General features: G+C 38.8%; 1 protein-coding gene across 11 annotated transcripts in view; it reads right to left on the bottom strand.

Moving 5' to 3' along the window:
- cacna1bb (calcium channel, voltage-dependent, N type, alpha 1B subunit, b) overlaps positions 1 to 18,807 on the bottom strand; it is a 114,394-nt gene extending 95,587 nt beyond the window's left edge. For 6 of the 11 annotated variants that reach the window (XM_055513551.1, XM_055513552.1, XM_055513553.1 and 3 more), the window contains exons 1-3: positions 17,948 to 18,801; positions 16,550 to 16,656; positions 14,468 to 14,607 (exon numbers count right to left, since the gene is read on the bottom strand). In XM_055513551.1, coding sequence (XP_055369526.1) covers positions 14,468 to 14,607; positions 16,550 to 16,656; positions 17,948 to 18,224 — 524 coding nt within the window. In that variant the 5' untranslated portion in view covers positions 18,225 to 18,801. Of the gene's footprint in view, positions 1 to 14,467; positions 14,608 to 16,549; positions 16,657 to 17,947 lie in introns of all 11 variants that reach the window. The other 5 variants (XR_008696340.1, XR_008696339.1, XM_055513557.1 and 2 more) reach the window with 3 other exon arrangements.
- Positions 18,808 to 21,208: the final 2,401 nt, after the last annotated feature.

The raw sequence follows: 21,208 nt of genomic DNA, 5'->3' as shown, positions 1-21,208 counted from the left end.
TGAAAACGAGAAAACGTTGACAAAGATTAAAACGATGACAAAAGATGGCGATTAAAAAGATGATGATTAAAAAGATGACCAAGGTCATACTATGACAATATTAAAGAGATGACAATGATTCAAAAGTTGACCACGGTTAAAAGATGTCAAAGATTAAAAAGTTGACCAAGGGGCATTGTTGACAATCATAAATAAGCTGACTATCTTTTTGATTTGAAGAAAGTATTTGTAAATAATTACCTAACTGTGTAATAGTTTAATAACTAGTAGAAATTTACCAGTCAGAAACAAAAATCTTGCCATTTAAGGTAATAAATTACATTGGTGCTTTTATTTTGAAAGGATTTAGAGGTTGTGTGTGGGCGATTACTAAACTATAAAATAGTCATTAGATAGTCATAGTTTATCATTCAATAGCAAGAATAGCCCTATTAAAGCAAAAGATTTAGATTTAGCCCTTTCAGAATAAAAGCACCCTAATAAGTTTGAGTGTCTATTTACTGAACTCTAAAGTAGTCCCATTAACGATTGGTAAGTATTCAGAACCACAAATTTTTTAATCAATCTTGCCATTAAAGGTAATAAATTGTAATTGGTGCTTTTATTTTGAAAGGATTTAGAGGAAATGTGTGGGGGTAATAGCATAACTGTCAATTAGTCTTTAATTACCCATTAATAATCATAATTACCCATTCAAAGGCAAAAACAGTGCAGTTAAAGCTAATAATTGGCATTGGTGCTTTTATTTTGAAAGGATGTAGAGGAAGCACGTGTGAGTAATTACTAAACTGTTAATCTATCTTTAAATAGTCATAATTACCCATCTAAAAGTTGAAATATTGCTATTAAAGCTAATTATTTGGCTTGGTGCTTTTATTTTGAAAGGATTTAGAGGAAGTGTGTGCTTAATTACTACACAATCCAATAGTGTAGTTGAGTAATCAGTAATAAGCATGGAACTTCTGTCTACACTGAGCATCAGCAGTTTGACCTGTCAGTGAAATCTGCAGCTGCGCCGTCGCCATGGAGACGAAAGGCGGGAAAATCAGGCTCACTCTGCTCTGTAAAAGCAGAGTTTCACCCTGTATAAACAGGCTTGTTCCAGCTAAACCATGATAGTTATCACAAAAATTATTTAATTTTACGAGTCCCAAGGCTTCAATGAGCAAATGGTGTGAATTTTATGTTTGAGGATAAAAGCTTGTAGCCACAGTGGCAATTTCAAAATATGTCTCCTCTGTTTTTCTCCCCAGACGTCTGCCGAAATTTATCATTAGAGTCTATGGGAGAATTTCGGGATCTCTCTGCGCTTTGAGGTTGATAGCGACTAAAGTATAGGTCTGAGGGTAAAGCCAGACACATCATTAGAAAGAAGACAAGTATGACTACGATTTAGTGAAGTAATTATGTTGATAGAGTAAAAATTGTGGCTGTAGTGACGAGTTAGAGACAGAAGTTCTGTCTTAAAAAAGCGCACCTTCTCACTGTAGCTGTGACATCACGCACTCTAACTGACCCAATACACACTAATGGAAAAGCTGAAAATTTAACAAAAACCACACCATATTTAAACGCTCACAAGTCGAAAACTATAAAAGATACGAGGACGCTGATTTACACGGAGAACGCTGAAAGATGATAGACGCTTTTGACGTTGAAATGACGTTTCTACGCCAAAGTATGACGATGACAGAAGCTGACGAAAAGAGGCAAGTTGACAAAAAGTTGAACGATGATTCCCATAGACGACCATTATAAAAAAAACGACGAAAAACGTTGAATAACGTTAAAAGTTGAAAAGCTGAAAACGTGAAAAGTAATAGCCCCCATCCCCTAAAGACGACACACGTTTAGAAAGTTGAACGGCGATTCTACGACGAAGCGTTGAGACGATGAAAGCGACCGAAAAACGGGGCGAAATAAGAAGAAAAACTAGAAAAAGCAATTTCTCGAGAAATTACGTGGGAGAGCTGATCTGCTGCCGCAACGATGACAAACGCTAATTAAGCTGCTGACGTCAAAAAAGTCAACTTTTGGACGTAGTCAACTATGGCAAAGCGATGAAAATGAGAAAACGTTGACAAAGAATAAAACTATGACAAAAGAGGGCGATTAAAAAGATGATGATTAAAAAGATGACCAATGTCATACTAAGACAAGATTAAAATATGACAATGATTCAAAAGTTGACCAAGGTAAAAAATATATCAAAGATTAAAAAGTTGACCACAGTGCATTGTTGACAATCATAAATAAGCTGACTTTTTAATTTGAAGAAAGTATTTGTAAATAGTTACCTGTGTAATAGTTTAATAACTAGTAAAAATTTACCAGTCAGAAACAAAAATCTTGCCATTTAAGGTAATAAATTACATTGGTGCTTTTATTTTGAAAAGATTTAGAGGTTGTGTGTGGGCGATTACTAAACTATAAAATAGTCATTAGATAGTCATAATTTATCATTCAATAGCAAGAATAGCCCTATTAAAGCAAAAGATTTAGATTTAGCCCTTTCAGAATAAAAGCACCCTAATAAGTTTAAATGGCTATTTACTGAACTCTAAAGTAGTCTCTATAACGATTGGCAAGTATTCAGAACCACAAATTTTCTAATCAATCTTGCCATTAAAGGTAATAAATTGTAATTGGTGCTTTTATTTTGAAAGGATTTAGAGGAAATGTGTGGGGGTAATAGCGTAACTGTCAATTAGTCTTTAAATAATCATAATTACCCATTCAAAGGCAAAAACAGTGCAGTTAAAGCTAATAATTGGCATTGGTGCTTTTATTTTGAAAGGATTTGGAGGAAGCATGTGTGGGTAATTACTAAACTGTTAATCTATCTTTAAATATCTCTAATGATAATAGAAAATTATCATTAGAGTCTATGGGAGAATTTCGGGATCTCTCTGCGCTTTGAGGTTGATAGCGACTAAAGTATAGGTCTGAGGGTATATCCAGACACATCATTAGAAAGAAGACAAGTATGACTACGATTTAGTGAAGTAATTATGTTGATAGAGTAAAAATTGTGGCTGTAGTGACGAGTTAGAGACAGAAGTTCTGTCTTAAAAAAGCGCACCTTCTCACTGTAGCTGTGACATCACGCACTCTAACTGACCCAATACACACTAATGGAAAAGCTGAAAATTTAACAAAAACCACACCATATTTAAACGCTCACAAGTCGAAAACTATAAAAGATACGAGGACGCTGATTTAGACGGAGAACGCTGAAAGATGATAGACGCTTTTGACGTTGAAATGACGTTTCTACGCCAAAGTATGACGATGACAGAAGCTGACGAAAAGAGGCAAGTTGACAAAAAGTTGAACGATGATTCCCATAGACGACCATTATAAAAAAACGACGAAAAACGTTGAATAACGTTAAAAGTTGAAAAGCTGAAAACGTGAAAAGTAATAGCCCCCATCTCCTAAAGACGACACACGTTTAGAAAGTTGAACGGCGATTCTACGACGAAGCGTTGAGACGATGAAAGCGACCGAAAAACGGGGCGAAATAAGAAGAAAAATAAAGAGCGAAGATATCAATAGTGTGAGAGCTGTTCAGCTCTCCCACTAATAAAGAGCGAAGATATCAATAGTGTGAGAGCTGTTCAGCTCTCCCACTAATAAAGAGCGAAGATATCAATAGTGTGAGAGCTGTTCAGCTCTCCCACTAATAATAAGAAAAACTAGAAAAAGTAATTTCTCGAGAAATTACGTGGGAGAGCTGATCTGCTGCCGCAACGATGACAAACGCTGATTAAGCTGCTGACGTCAAAAAGTTGACTACGTCCAAAAGTTAACTACGGCAAAACGATGAAAACGATGAAAACGATGAAAACGAGAAAACGTTGACAAAGATTAAAACAATGACAAAAGATGGAGATTAAAAAGATAATGATTAAAAAGATGATCAAGGTCATACTATGACAATATTAAAGAGATGACAATGATTCAAAAGTTGACCAAGGTTAAAAGATGTCAAAGATTAAAAAGTTGACCAAGGTGCATTGTTGACAATCAGAAATAAGCTAACTATCTTTTTGATTTGAAAAAAGTATTTGTAAACTAGAAAAAGTAATTTCTCGAGAAATTACGTGGGAGAGCTGATCTGCTGCCGCAACGATGACAAACGCTGATTAAGCTGCTGACGTCAAAAAGTTGACTACGGCAAAACGATGAAAACGATGAAAACGAGAAAACGTTGACAAAGATTAAAACGATGACAAAAGATGGCGAATAAAAAGATGATGATTAAAAAGATGACCAAGGTCATACTACGACAATATTAAAGAGATGACAATGATTCAAAAGTTGACCACGGTTAAAAGATGTCAAAGATTAAAAAGTTGACCAAGGTGCATTGTTGACAATCATAAATAAGCTGACTAGCTTTTTGATTTGAAGAAAGTATTTGTAAATAATTACCTAACTATGTAATAGTTTAATAACTATTAAAAATTTACCAGTCAGAATCAAATATCTTGCCATTTAGGGTAATAAATTACATTGGTGCTTTTATTTTGAAAGGATTTAGAGGTTGTGTGTGGGCGATTACTAAACTATAAAATAGTCATTAGATAGTCATAATTTATCATTCAATAGCAACAATAGCCCTATTAAAGCAAAAGATTTAGATTTAGCCCTTTCAGAATAAAAGCACCCTAATAAGTTTGAGTGGCTATTTACTGAACTCTAAAGTAGTCTCATTAACGATTGGTTAGTATTCAGAACCACAAACTTTCTAATCAATCTTGCCATTAAAAGTAAAAAATTGTAATTGGTGCTTTTATTTTGAAAGGATTTAGAGGAAATGTGTGGGGGTAATAGCGTAACTGTCAACTAGTCTTTAAATAATCATAATTACCCATTCAAAGGCAAAAACAGTGCAGTTAAAGCTAATAATTGGCATTGGTGCTTTTATTTTGAAAGGATGTAGAGGAAGCATGTGTGGGTCATTACTTAACTGTTAATCTATATTTAAACAGTCATAATTACCCATCTAAAAGCAGAAATATTGCTATTAAAGCTAATTATTTGGCTTGGTGCTTTTATTTTGAAAGGATTTAGAGGAAGTGTGTGCTTAATTACTACACAATCCAATAGTGTAGTTGAGTAATCAGTAACAAGCATGGAACTGCTGTCTACACTGAGCATCAGGAGTTTGACCTGTCAGTGAAATCTGCAGCTGCGCCGTCGCCATGGAGACGAAAGGCGGGAAAATCAGGCTCACTCTGCTCTGTAAAAGCAGTTTCACCCTGTATAAACGGGTTTGTTCCAGCTAAACCATGATAGTTATTACAAAAATTATACAAAAATCCTCTGTTTTTCTCCCCAGGCGTCTGCCGAAAATTATCATTTGAGTCTATGGGAGAATTTCAGGATGTCTCTGCGCTTTGAGGTTGATAGCGACTAAAGTATGGGTCTGAGGGTATAGCCAGACACATCATTAGAAAGAAGACAAATATGACTACGATTTAGTGAAGTAATTAAGTTGATAGAGTAAAAATTGTGGCTGTAGTGACAAGTTAGAGACAGAAGTTCTGTCCTAAAAAAGCGCACCTTCTCACTGTAGCTGTGACATCACGCACTCTAGCAGACGCAATACACACTAATGGAAAAGCTGAAAATTTAACAAAAACCACACGATATTTAAACGCTCACAAGTCGAAAAGTATAGAAGATACGAAGACGCTGATTTACACTGATAAAGTTGAAAGATGATAGACGCTTTTGAAGTTGAAATGACGTTTCTACGACGAAGCGTTGAGACGATGGAAGCGACCGAAAAACGGGGCAAAATAATAATAAGAAGAAGAAAAATAAAGAGCGAAGATATCACTATTGTGAGAGCTGTTCAGCTCTCCCACTAATAAAGAGCGAAGATATCAATAGTGTGAGAGCTGTTCAGCTCTCCCACTAATAAAGAGCGAAGAGTTCAATAGTGTGAGAGCTGTTCAGCTCTCCCACTAATAAAGAGCGAAGATCTCAATAGTGTGAGAGCTGTTCAGCTCTCCCACTAATAAAGAGCGAAGATATCAATAGTGTGAGAGCTGTTCAGCTCTCCCACTAATAAAGAGCGAAGATATCAATAGTGTGAGAGCTGTTCAGCTCTCCCACTAATAAGAAGAAAAATAAAGAGCGAAGATCTCAATAGTGTGAGAGCTGTTCAGCTCTCCCACTAATAATAAAGACCGAAGATATCAATAGTGTGAGAGCTGTTCAGCTCTCCCACTAACTAGGCATCTAGAGGTTAATAATGAATGCTCTTTACTCTTGCCCAAATTCATCACACACTTAGGTATTAGTGTTCATTCATCTCCATCCATCCATCCTCCATTTCCATTTGTCACATATACATTTATTGACATTCCTTTATTTGTTCATCTGTTGCTGGTTATTTCTGTTTATTTTTCACTCATTTATGTATTGTTTCATTTGCAGATATTTATATCCATTTATTAACATATCCTGTAGTATTAGTATAATGTAATGAAGAACTCTTCATTGACTGATTTGGTTTTATCAAAGTAAAACTATTAATAATCATTAATTAATTAAATTGATATCTGGTGTTTAACTAGATTAATTATAGCATGGTTCCGCTGGAAGACCTATTTCTGCATTAATATTTAATTATTAATCTGAATACGCTACAGAATGAAGACAATTATATGTCTTTACTGTACAGTATGTCCGGCGTGGCTTTTCTGCCTAATTTTTGTCTGCAAACTCACTTTTTTTTAGCCAGCTAGCGTGAAAATGTATTTGAAATTTGCTATATTAGGCTATACAGTATATAAGGATTCACGATTCCTAAATGCATTTGTGTCTGTCATCCTACCCAAACATTATATTTGCTCATCAGGCCTGTTGGCAGCATGGCATAACATAACAGGATGCACCAGAGTGAAGTTTAAAATCTGTTAACAGAGCATAAGCACCTATGAGATTTTGTCTTACATTATCTCAGATTTTAGACATTTATCAGTAGGTTAATGCAATGCCATTGGTTTTGAAGTTTTTCTAACTTAAATAAATAAGCATTCTTTAAGTGAAAGCCCAAATCAGTTCAAAAAGTAAAACTTGTCCTTCCTTCAAGCAAGTTACTGTACATTGTTTTAGTCATTTGTACAGAAGAGTAAATGCAATTCTCATTGAATCTACTTGGCTTGGACGAGGAATAGGGCGAAGAATGCATGGTTCTGGGAGAGGGAGGGGGAAGGTAAAGAGTCCCTGATGAAAACAGAGCCACACTTAAAGTACGGACCATGTTGTAAACCATGACCTTTCAACCAAAGTGTTGCGCCCTGAGGAGGAGCATAACCTGGTGGCTGGTTCGGTGTGGCTGGTTGTTGTTTGGGGGCGGAGATCGCCGCCAGTGGCTCCATCAGCTGTGCTGTATTTCAACACCAGAGCAGCCGCGCGCCAGCTCCCAGATTGACAGGCTTCGTTGCCTACCACTTGCTGCTCCGCTCACCTCTCCCTCAAACGGCACCGGAATCATCCCAGCCTTCTGGATCCATTACCGAGCAATACCACCTTTCGTCCTCAGCCTCCCCCGCTGACAGATCTCATCCCACGCTACTTCGTCCTTCGCTTCCCACGCTCGCTACGTCCTCCACTCGGACTTAAGCTCGACCTCCCTGCTCAGTCCCGTAAGCCAATAAATAACAGCCTTCATGAAACAGTTGTCTGGCTCCTTTCACTGCCTTGAAGCTGGTAGCTTCAGTACGTTGCTAAACAAACATTTCATAGGGAATTAGGGAAATTTCACATGTACCACTACCCTAGCTGTCTTAGGAGTGTCTGGCCCCCTTACATCAATCCTCGTACATGATTGGCTGAATGGTGCACCCATAAAAGTAGTCTTGCGTTTGTGTGTATGGATATTCAGCAGAGCTGAACAATGGTGGCTGAAGATTTGGTTCTCTCCGGCGGGAATCAGCTCGGGAATTGCTACAAAGCATCAGCTCTTAGAGCCGGCTCGATCGCGAACCATATCACTACTGTCCACACATTACCCAGTCTCTACATCCCTCCAGAGTCGATACTGACAGACAATATATTACTGAATTGTCAAATAAGCAAGCACACAGTCAACAGGACTTAGCAGCAGCCCTGAAAAGCTGTAATTAGCTACATTAAAAAGGCACAAGGTTTCCTTGTTTACTCAATTTGCTTAAATAGAAAATTGTATAATTACTGTGTTAGAGTCCATTTAAATTAGCAACAGGAAAACATAAGCACTTGAACTGCAATATTAGCTGTGCAAAGACTCCCACTGTAGTAATGGGGCTAAGGAAGACATACTTTAGGCAAATTTACACCACTACTATTTGAAACAACGTTTCTGCTTATTAATGTTAACTATTTAGCAAAAATGTAATATCTGAACATTCTGGCGAGTTAACCCATTTTACACACACACACACACACACACACACACACACACACACACACACACACACACACACACACACACACACACACACACACACACACATTCTTGTACTTACATCAAAGTGGGGACTCTAGCCATCACAAATAGAGGCAGACTAACCTTTGCTTGGTTCAGATTAGGAACCCAAACTCAATTCTAACCTCAGCCCTAAAATTACATCTTGACCATCAAAAAAGACTGTGAATTTTGGCAGACCATGACTTGTCATGAATCTAAACATCTGTGCAAAAACAGGACGGTTTGTCTACACTTTTAAACCTGCAAAGGTTTGAAGGTGAACACATGCACACGACGTGATGTTACTGTTATGTTTTAGACATTGCTTGAAAAAATACTACAACATTTGCCTCCCCTTCAGAATACTTTTGGTCTACCTCTAAAATTATGTCAGCCAGTTACTATTTCTAAATAATAAGTGAGTCATGAGGGAAACCAGCCAGTTTGCATGTATCAGCTGTGCTGTAGTGCACTTCAGTTGACTACAGAAAGTGACAAGCACTTCACTTTCAGACATGCTTGACTGAACCTTGGCTGCCAAGTCAACAGAGGCACATAAGGTTTGTGTGCGACAACTGGCACTGTCTAGCTAGCACCTTTAATCAGACATAAATAAACATGGTGGAAAAACAGCGGATGCAGACTTGATTGTTAAATCTATGGTGGTAAACTGAGTCACCTTGGCTATTGTTCTCAGAAATATTGATGAGCCATGGTTTGCCTGCTATTCAGTATAAGTGCAAGTCAAGTAAGTTGTAATGTACTGCTAACAAAGCACAGATGCATTAAACTGAGGGGTCTAACTAACAATAAGATGAGCACGGTGTGTTTGGCATGAACCAAAGTGATGGTGAACACCTTACACTAATTCACCTAGTTGTGGGGGCTAATATTAAACACAATAATCTAGAAAAAATACCATTATTTTTTTTTATATGTTAAAAAAATGTGTGTTCCCAACAACATCGCTGGGTAAGCATGAGTAGAGTGGGAAGAGAAGAATCTGAATGTGCTCCAGCCTGCTACTCAGAGTGCTTGTGTGGCCGATATCAGTCTGCTATGATGTGGACCAACATGGCATCAGTATGAACAGCACTTTGCCAGCTTCATAGAGCACACAGCATTCAATCACTGCAGAAATGTCTAACAGGCTAGAAAGCATTTAGCTAGCAGCCTGTACCAAGTACACATACAACAACCAACACAGCCTCACAGCTGCCAGGCCACTCACCACATCAATCAGTGGAAAAGTGCTACAGTCTATAATGCCAGAAATATTGCAGTTGGAATTATATATTCACATTAATTTATTAATAGTTTTGATGAGTAACATCAAAAAGTCTGAAAAAAGTTAACGCATGGACTTTTACCCTGACCACTTACTTTATGGCAGTGACTGGTGAATGAAACATATACATAAATGAATAAATATATAAATACAAATGTCCTGACCTTGCTTCCCAGGTGAAGATAATGAGATTATCGTTCTCTTCTACAGAGTGACCTTACATTGTGGTTGCTATAGTGTACAGCAGCTAGTAACAGTTAGTAAAAGGCCATGTGAGGCTTTGGACAACATCAATTACTTACAATCTAAGGCCAGGAGGCAGAAAGCCCTAATCGAACCATCAGACGATGCCATGTCAGATGTTACTGACAAACGTAAACAATTTAGGCATTTGAATGCCCTCAACACAGAAGGATTTTTTCAGTTGATTAAAAAAGTTAAGAAACCACATTAACATGGTTTGTGTCTGGTTCTCTTTAAATAAAATAAATTACTAATTATTGGTAATTTGGACTGGGGTGGTCTTTCCTCCTTTTTGTTGCAAACCCTGGGCCAGTTTGTAACAACCACCCCTCCAGGTCGGGAGATTTGTCAGAGCGCAGTGCATTTTGTGTGTTGTAGGATTTAACCATTTTCAGCCACAACACACAATACTGCTGCTTTTTCCTGTTTTCTCTAGATACAGTACAGACCATAAATATTTACAGTACATTTTTGCACATTTTGGCTAATAAAATGTCCAATTTCTATAACAACATGCTTTTCAGCGGTGAAGTATCCCTTTAAGTGTAACTGATGTCTCATTCACAAAGCTGACTGTACTATATAACTTCAAAACACAACAACAGAATTTTCAATACCCAAACACAGTACCAGAAGCATAAAACAACAACTATGATCTGTGAATATTGACTGAGGTGTGAATGCAATAGTCGCTCACACGTTTGCAGTTTTTTGTCAACTGATGTCTGTGTGTCAATGCACGCACACTAAAGTGTTAATACATAAAGACAAACAAATGCATATGCTGCTGTGTCTTTTCTGTTTCTATAGTTTTTCTTGAAACATTAGTTTGTTTTGTTGTTGTTGGTAATTTGCATAAAAAAACAGTTCATACATATTCTAAAAAACTCTATTTTAAACAATAAACAATGTTTAATAACATTGTGGTAAATAGCTAGAAATTGACAGACCTATGGACAGCGGGACTCAATATTTGTATAACACAACTTTCAATGGGGCTTGACCAAAACAACCTCAGGTAATATTCAAGAAAACAAGGGACACTCAGATTGTTCCATAATTTCTATGCAGAGAAGTTATCATTTATTCCTCCAGTAAGACGCCTCAGCAGATGGTTTGGCATGAGCTAAACTAGCTTCAGGATGCTAAGGACAAACCACAAAAAACAGCCCAGACAGAACGGTCAAATGAGTACTAAGTAAGTAATATATTCAACCGTTTATTGTGTTTCAGCTTGCGCTGTAAAGTCTGAGTGCAGTTATGAGCTGCTGCTTGTGTTTTGGACTGTCAGGAGTACTAGTTTACATTGCTAACGTTAGCCTGTGCAATAGCTTGGCTGAAAGCAACTCTACTGCTAAGATTTTATCATTTTGTAGGTGACACTGGCCGATCACAAAGACTTGGGCAATCGTCTTGTTTTTCCAAACAATAACAGCAGATGAAGAAAAGAAGAGGGTTTGGCTAAATGAAGAATCTGTGGCTTTCAGAGACTCTGCTGTCTGTTGCAGGATGCCGGCCTTTGGCTCTACCGGACACCATCTCTTGGCTCACAGGCTGCCTCGTTCTCCTCCAAACGGCATAACTCTCCAACGCTGTACTCTGGCCATGAGAACAAAGAGTTTTCTTAGCAGAAGAGACTGCTCAACCTTTATCATATTGGTGTGAACATTGTCAGGCCCAGCGTGTGACCACCTGTGATAGCCACCTCATCAGTGTTTGGGGTTCCTGGGTTGGCAGTGTTCTATTGATTAGGCCTATGGCAACTAGGGCGAACCTATTCTCATATAATGCCTGATCAGGAGAGAATAATGGTCTCCCACTGCCTCCAGCTAGAGTCTAGCTGACTATCATTTAGAGTGGAAGGTTGCTTTGTCATAATTAGACTAAGGACTGAGAACTGGAATTGTACAGCAGGCAGAATGATCATGCTGATTTACTACAGCAAAGTAAAACTGGCATGCCTTAATGTATAGTTCAATAATCAGCGTAGCACAACTAAATGTGTTTTAATTTCAAAAGGAAGCATAATTAATTTCCCATTATAAAAATTATAATAGGATAATTTACTCCCCTTCACTATGCCACAACAAAATTTTCTTACAATTTATTTAATAAACAAATACATCCTAAATTCTCACTGAGAACGAAGAGAAATCAGATATATTCTTAAAGATACATTTGTGCTAGAATTTTTGTATCCAGATACTCACAATGCTGTAACAGTCATTATACTGTCATCATTAACGGTCATTAGGATAACCAACAGCCTGTAGTCTGTCCAGGCCCTCTCTAAACTGCACAAACAAAACAGAAACAGATTGTGATGTCCAGCATCTGAGAACCTAGTTAAATGTGTTTGAAAACCCATCGTTGATAACTAATTCCCCCAGGATTAGATTTTGTTCTTACAGCCTTCCAAAGACCCAAACTGCATCCGGAGATGATCTGACTGATACTGGACTGATGACTGAAGCTCACTCCAGATACCTTCTTACCCAGACGTTGCAGATCAACATGGAACGCAAAGCGAATGAGCATCACACAGACAGAAACCCCTGATCAGGCTGGGACACATTATCTACCATGGTTGCTAGGCAACCAAACGAAGACACACACGCACAAGATAATGTTTCATTTCTATCCAGCTGTGTCAGCAATGGATAGTCATAAATGAAGAGCTATTTCTCCAGCTTAGAGGAGAATGTAAAAACAACACTCAGGCAGAAAGGCTTAAATACAGGAAAGTATGTAAACAATAAAATTCATATATTCTTAGCGGAATCTGCATTTGCCTGGCTACCTATAGGACTTAAAACACATCAGAGGGTCTAATGACAGAAAATGTATCTTGTATAGATCATTAAGCAGTGTGACATAAATTTATGATATTATAAACAGAAAACTGAAATGCTTTGGTATGCATAATAAAATGCTCTTCATGTTAGAGATTAAAAAACATGCCAAAATATCAAGCAGCCAAAAAGAAAAGTGAACTACTGTACTAAAGACCACAGCTGTGGTTTTCTTCTCTCAACACATTTAAATTGTGATGTGTCATATGGCAAAAAAGCAGATAGTGTGTTTTTCTGCATCAAGATAATGGAATAGTGTTTAGCTCCAGGCAACATGCTTCTGTGTGATCAGTCTTACGTTTAAATAACATCTTTCATCCCCCAGCACATAACAGTTTATTGACTATGTATTTCAGAGAAACATGAATTAATCACAGTTCCAATGCTAACTTACGTTTCTTAGAGAGGAAGAAAAACCTGTTGAAGCACTGCCTGACTTAAACTTAAGACTCCATCCATCCATCCATTTTCTTAACTGCTTACTCCCTAGTGCGGGGTCACGGGGGTGCTGGAGCCTATCCCAGCTGGCTACGGGCGAGAGGCAGGGTACACCCTGGACAGGTCGCCAGTCCATCGCAGGGCAACACATAGACAGACAACCATTCGCACACACCTACTCACACCTACGGGCAATGGAGAGAAGCCAATCAACCTAATGCACGTCTTTGGACTGTGGGAGGAAGCTGGAGAACCCGGAGAGAACCCACGCAAACACGGGGAGAACGTGCAAACTCCACACAGAAAGGCACCAGGGCCGCCTCCGGGAATCAAACCCAGAACCTTCTTGCTGTGAGGCGACAGTGCTACCCACCGCACCACCGTGCCGCCCTGACTTAAGACTCTAAAATTCAAAATCAGCTTTTTGACTAACTTGTTTTAGCAATCACCTCAAATACATTGCCTTTCCTTTTTTCAAGCCATCATCCAATAGCCTTTATGACGTAACCTAAAACCACATACCAGTTCCAACTAGATCAGCCTTATAAATTAGTTTTGTTATATATTAAATATCCTATATGCGACCTAGTTAAACAGGAAGGTAAGAGAGGGTACTCTGGGTTTACTGTAACTTGGGTATAAAGGGGGGAACTACAAGTAACTGTCAATAAAAGCAGGGCAAATTTACCCCCACTGTTTGTGTTTTGCAATAAACCATGAATATATGATCTTATAATCTGATTTCTCTTTCTTTAAATAATTAAAATATATTTACACAATATGTAAATAAACACACATACACACAACAATTTGAGTAAATGGCATTGCTGAGTGTATTGAGTATTGCGTAACCATAATGTCTTCAACACCAACCTGGGAAACCTTTAGCAAACCGAATCCTGCCCACAATAAAAGCTTTCTCCCGAGCTACTGCAGCAGAAACAGTACGCCCAAATACAGTGTGTAGACATTGTCAAAAAATCTAAAGATAAAGTTGGTATTCAACAAGTACTAATACTGTACATGCCTAGTAACTAAACGGCACACTTTTAGGGAAATACAACAAGGTGATTCCACTACATTCCCTCAGGATATGCTCTCAGACACACACAAAGAAATCACTCTCTCACTTATGACTTGTAACTCCAGCTGACACCCAGCGGGTGAGGGACTCACCCTGTAAGTACGACTACGAAGTCCATTACATTCCAGCCATTGCGGAGGTAGGAGCCTTTATGAAATGCAAAGCCGAGGGCGATGATCTTAATGGCAGCCTCAAAACAGAATATTCCGATAAAGTAGGGCTCTGTGTCGTCCTACAGAAGAAGAGAGGATGATAAAGACAGAGGGAGATCTTATTGTTAGGGTAAAAGGAGGGTTAATGAAGCATTCATGAAGGACATTTTATAGTAGCATTAGCAAAAATGCAGAATATGGTTCCCTGTTCTTTTCATAAAAAATAAAAACAGATATTTATACGCACAGCATTATCTTATGGTCTAGTGTAAATCAGTAGAAGTTAAGGCCTGTTGATTTATTTGACCCTATACAGAGTAGTAACCTTTTTATGTCCAGCAGCTTAATTTCTTCATACAGTGGAGCGCACCTGTGAGTCTTTTTTGCACTAACTATGATGGTAATTGTACTGTGTTCATTAAAACTTAGAAACAATGAGGACCAGCTAAAAGAGCAAATGAAAGCATTCTACGGACTAAAGCGCACTCGTGCTTTAACACATGTGCGTGGATGGGGATAGACTAGGTGGACACATGGTCACTAGTGGGTCATGTGATCCACCAACAATAAAAAACAAACTGTGCTAATCCAAAATATTGGCTGCTTGATGCTCTGGTATTATAAATGGAAAATAATATAATAATAAAAATATACAGCACTGCAAGGGTACTTGGCAACTCAGGTCTATATGCATAATGCACAATACAATACATAAGATTTGGAGAGTCCCTACACGAATCACACATTTTTGATTTACATTACTAGGGCTAGGCTCATGACACTTTGTATTTGCTTCCATTTTTATCTGCAAACACCTGGGGCAGGGGGTGAACAGGTGCTTTTGAAAGTATAAAGTACATTAACATCTCTTCTTCTAACCTATCCCCAGCCCTCACCATGCACCATAAATGCTGGCATAAAAGAAATGTGACGGGCCTGAGCACTTAAAATTGTGTTTTTTTTTACTCCACCAACTGTCCATTGTAAATATGCCCTGATAAAATCAGTGGTCGGGACCTACTGTAATGTATCAAGTATGATGGCTATGATTGTAGATCAATGACACACTGCTTTAAGCACACAAATCTGGTATTTACAGTTAAGAATATATGTAGAACCGATTGTTATTTTAATTGCAATGGCAGGAATTATGTATGACATGATATAGACAAACAAACTTACTTAACTTTGCAAATGGATTTGCAAAAGCTTGGGCAGTCCCTAAGTATCATGGTGCGACAAACATACAATGGATCTGAATAATCTTAGTAAACAGCTTCTATCATTCTCTCCACTTATTGCACACCTCCTCCTACTCTGTTGACAGAGCTTCATAAATAACTACTGAGCTCCAGCTCTAATTAAAAGGCTTCTTGTTGTATTACGTCCTTAAGTTGGAGGATGTAATACAAGAGGACGCCTGTTTTTCCTTTGTGTAATCACTTATCAGGTGCCAAATCTGTGTTCTTTGATATGTAACATATCCACTGCTGAATTTGCATCAGACCCAGAGAGATAATTCATAACAGGAGTAGGTGGTACAATAAAAAGAGGAATTTGTTGACTTTTCAACAAGCTGTTTGCTCTTTGCACCTCTCTTGGGCTCTCTATTTTAAGACAAACTGCTCTAAGCAACAACACCCTTAAGAAGCAAAGTGGTGAACCATGAATCTGCATGCTATTTAGTTTATTTTCCAAGTACAGTCCAACATATACCATGACCTCCTGGATGAAGTAGCCTATTTGGTTTCTTTCTGTGACTGCTTAGTTATGTAACTTAATTGTCAGAATTCACGTCTAGTGCAAACTGAGAACATATGTGAGCATCTAGTGGATCAGAGAACTGGAGCAGGGCATCAAAGCTGTCTCACTGAGAAACTCCAATGGGTTACAACACAGAAGCCAGAGCAGAGATCTTTGCTCTGTTTTCCTTGAAGGTTTGCAGGCACTGGTACTTCTGCCTTTCTGTTTACAGTCTATTTATTCTTTACAATTATACTACGTAAAAAAAAGTCAACTCACCAAGCGTTCCGACATAGGTGTCTTGTCACTTGCAGGTAGATGTTGCTCCAGGGCCAAGACAATGCAGTTGGCGATGATTGTAGCCAGGATCATATATTCAAATGGAGTGTGGGGGTTAAGGAGTTGAAGGTGAAGTGGTTTATTTGATTTAACATTCAAACACACACTCAAACACGCACGCACACACACACCACAATAAGCAAAGTAATGCAACAATTAATTAGCTATGCTTGACAATCTTTCACAGACGATAACAAATTACCCTGCATGTTACTGCATGATTTTAAACTTTAATTTGGGGCATGTTCTTTCCACTAAGACACAAACCTTTAATCATGTCATGGATGAAGCTCTAGAACAACACGCATCCTATGCATGTGATCACAGGCTTAGGCTGCCCATCCCTGACATTGGACAGGAAGCAGGCTACACCCTGGAATGTCACAGGACCACATATTGAGACAGGCAACCACTCAACTACTGGAAATTTAGAGTGACCACTAAAAACTGACCTCTGGACTGTGGGAGTAAGTGGATATGCTAAAACATTCATATGACCTAAGGTTATTTGTTTTCTGAGTTATTACCTAAAACGGCTACTGAGGAGGTATTTTTTGTTTGATGTTTGATCTTAACGTATGCAAAACAAATACCCAGAAACTAAATAATTAAGAATCTATGACAAAGCACTAACTGAAAGAATTGCCACATCTCGTTAAAATGGACATTTGCAACCTTTAAAAAGAGCGATATGCGTGGGTGGCTTCAGCACCATGGAGAGGGCTTCCAACCAAGACAACGAGGGGGTGTTGCAACCTTAGACAAGCGGTCTCTACCAAATTAAACTGTGCTGTTCCTTAATAAACGGTACAATGGGGTGTAAGCAGGAACCGCACTGGCCTAGCCTAACGCACACATTTTACTAGCTACACTCGTCAACAGCAATGTTTGTTCATTACTTCCTAAGCCGTTTCCGTCCATGCCTTCTAGACATGTTTAGACAGAAAATACCGGTCAGTGTAAGCGCACGAGGGCTTTCACATCGGCTAATATTAATAAAGGAAACACAATGGTACGATACAAAGTGTTTTCACCGGCAGCAGCTAGGAGAGATGAGACAGAGAGCGACAGGTGAAGGCAGCGCTAAGCTGCGCGGAAAACAGAAAGACTGTGTAGCGCTGCTCGGGGGAATGCATTGGGCGTATAACACGAAGGGCGGATTTTCACAACCTGAACTGAACAAGCAGAATATAATCCACGTCAGCACTAACTAAACTTCACACCTTGAAACAGGGAGCGACGTGTTTTACGTGAATGCGAGGCCATGAGGCAAGGACAGACAGGTTATAAGCTTCAGGTGCACCTGCTCCGTGCGAGGTGCGCCTCAGGAAGGATATGGCCACTCTGTTATTCGCTTTGCATACTTCCGGATTAGATTGTCCTCGCGGAAGATGAAGAGGGAACGGTTAACAGTGAAGCAGTTTTGTTTGACAGGGTTGGGATTGTAAATGGCCATTGTCCGAGCTCTCTGAGCCATCGACTGCTTGTACATTCTTTGGCCGCCCGGAGCGCCACCGCCACGTATTCCACCTCGCGCAGAAACCGGTCCACCTCTCCCTCCGCCGCCTGCGCCTCCTCCATAGCGAGTGGGTAGATCTTCTGCAAAGCGAGCCATTCTGGAAATTCGCAGATCCAAAACGGGAAATCCAAACAGGTTTCAGTGAAAACGAGCGAGAAACGCATCACAACACACACACTTCATCCACACCACATCGTCGCGCAGAGTGCAGAAAAAGTGTGCGTTTGGAAAAAATCGAAATATAAGCTGGCCTCATTGAATACAATGTCCTATTGATCATTTCCATTCATTCCCCTTCAAAAACATTTAGAACAATAAAGTTTTAAATAATAAATCATTTAAAATGTAAATATATTGACTTCTTTCATGCTGTATCATCCGCTGCTTCAAGATTCGGAAAGGAGAAAAAAAATCACGGTAAAACCAAACCAAAAGACCAGCCCGCCCTTGTCCAAATTCCTGACAGCATCGTATCAGCACCCAAACACCAGTTGAAACGTTCACGATGACAGTCAATAATAGGCAGGGATGGCGAACAACGCTAGAATCCAAGTGTTTCTGTCTTTCAGGTTGAAGCAGCAATAAAATAAGTCAATCCACGACGAGCAGTTATCCCGTGATTTCTCTTTGATCGCTCGCTGTATGAGGGCTGAAGGCTACACAGCAAGACCTCAGTGGAATAAGGAAGAGCACATGTGATCAAAATCAGCCTATAGCGGAATGGAGCGCACAGACGCGCTCCCTGTGCGTTGGCTGTTTATTAGATTAGAAAACGAATAAAGTTTAGGAAAGCTTTTAGGGGAACGCATTTATCAATCTTCATTTCGACAAGAACAATGGAAAACATGATTTTGTAAATAGGTTTTAAAAGGTGAAGATTCGGATTTTGTTTAAGTTAGAAAGCATGTCGGAAACAATGGCTTCTAGATTGTGTCAGATATTAACACGAAGTTAAATATTTGTGATCACATTGTTTTCTCTGCTCAGGTAAATTTAACATGGTTATGTAAAACAACTGCTAAATTAATCCCATTTTCTTCAATACTTTATTACCGCTTCAAACAAAATCATTAAAATGGTGACTCTTTCCTTTGCCACCAAGGAAACTTGCAAAATATTCTGTAGTGGAACACTAATGCACATTGCATGCTGTCAGTTGACATTGGTTTGAAAGCCAGTCAATAAGTGTACTGTTGCTAAAACCATTGCGGTAACTCAAAATTGTAGATAAAAGGGTTTTACTGACTACAGTGAGCCCTTTAGGAATTTATTAATAAGAGAAAATTCTCTTGGAGTAGCATCTTATCACCTTGATGACATGGTTTGCCCACATACACAGATGAACATATACTTCTGTTTTAGGACCATATAGTCAGAGGATAAAAAGGACAGCAGTGCACATCCCAGAGGAACATATTCTCTTCCAGTCAGGGGCTAAAGTAAATAGATTTATTTCAGGGTCAAAATTCTATTTTTAAAAAATGTCTGATTACCCCTTTATGTATTCCTCTATCCTTTGTATCTTTTCATATTTCATGCATTATTTGATAAATAAGTTCACTACGGTATGATTATATACTGTGCACTAGACATAGCGTTATCAGTATTATCAGTACAAGTACTCCCACCTGGTGGTCGAACGTACGTACTACAACAACAATTAACGATAACCGGTTTGTTAACTTGAGGTTAGAAATATATATGGGGCTGAGAGGGTACAAACTTTTCTCTTTATTCAAATGTGCTCATGCCGTCAAATTAACAGATAAAAATACCTCCACTCCTCTTAAATAAAAATTCTCATTGGAAAACAAAAAAACAAATGGTTAATTGGTTGCCAGCAGCATCAACACCATAAAAAGCCTATTTTTCAGACTGATTCAGACTGAGATCAGTGGTTTGTATTTTGCTGTCCACTGTGATATGACTGATTGGACATGTCCATATATTTGGTTGCAGGTTGTATTGTTTAAAGGTAAAATTAGCTTTTGCTCCACACATTTCCAGTGTTTTGACACAGCTAGAGCCTTTTGCAAACAAAACATGTCATTATGACATTGGAACAGCTGTTTAAACCTGTGTGTGAACTGAAAATGTAATGTTTCATTAAATGCCTGCATCTGTAATGTAAAACTGTAATATATACCATAGTCAGAAGAACCAGGCTAAACATACCATAAACCAAAGTAGATCGTCTCTCTGCCCATCTGGAATTGTTAGAAACCGTTCCCTGGTGTTTAGCTACATCAAAATTTGCATCAACACCATAATAAGCCATTTAATACGATCTAAAATGACTATGTAGTAAACCCAGTCTTTCTATTTTTCACAACAGGTTTTTAACACTGTTTTCTTTACCAGTATTGTTTTATTAGGCACCTCCTGTTGCTGCATCTCACCTGTCCGGCCATGCTGTGCTATTCTGGCTCCAGATTAGGTGCCGGACACCATCGCCTCCTCCCACGCTGCTCAGGCCTTCCAGGTGTAAAACGGTGTCATACTTCTGCACCGTGTCAGTGTCCCTGGTTCTCCATGCTGACTTCTCTTGTCCCCAAGTGCAGGTTTCCTCCGCGGGCAGCGAACGCTCGTTCGCCTCCCGCTGCCTGCGGTGGAGTGCCCTGTCAGGTGACGGAGCCCAAGTATCCTCGTATTCTGCCCCCAGAGTAAGCATTCTCCAGGAGCCATATGTGGCCGCGCGTACCGCTGTTGGTTCATGCACAGAGAAGCAAACTCAAACAAATCCACAATTACATTATTATGACATAATTAGCAAATATAAAATGGTATAACAATAATAAGTTACATGCGAGCACATTCCAATTACACATGCTCCTGTAGGTGAGGCTTTGATGTTGTATTTTTTCTTCTTTTGGCTTTTTCCTATCAGGGGTCGCCGCAACAAATTATTTGCATGGAAAGTTTTTGTGCAAGATACCCTAACTAACGCAGCCCCTCTATTTATATAAAGATGTATAAATATATATAGATATTTTAACACTAGGGTAATTACAAAAATAATAAAAGAGTTAGCGAAGAACATGATGAATCACTGATCAGTAGTTGGAAATTGATCATAGAGC

The sequence above is a fragment of the Betta splendens genome, chromosome 12 (assembly GCF_900634795.4).
Source record: "Betta splendens chromosome 12, fBetSpl5.4, whole genome shotgun sequence".
Lineage (NCBI taxonomy): Eukaryota > Metazoa > Chordata > Actinopteri > Anabantiformes > Osphronemidae > Betta > Betta splendens.
The sequence above is the reverse complement of the archived record's forward strand: the minus strand, read 5'-3'. Positions and strand labels throughout refer to the sequence as shown.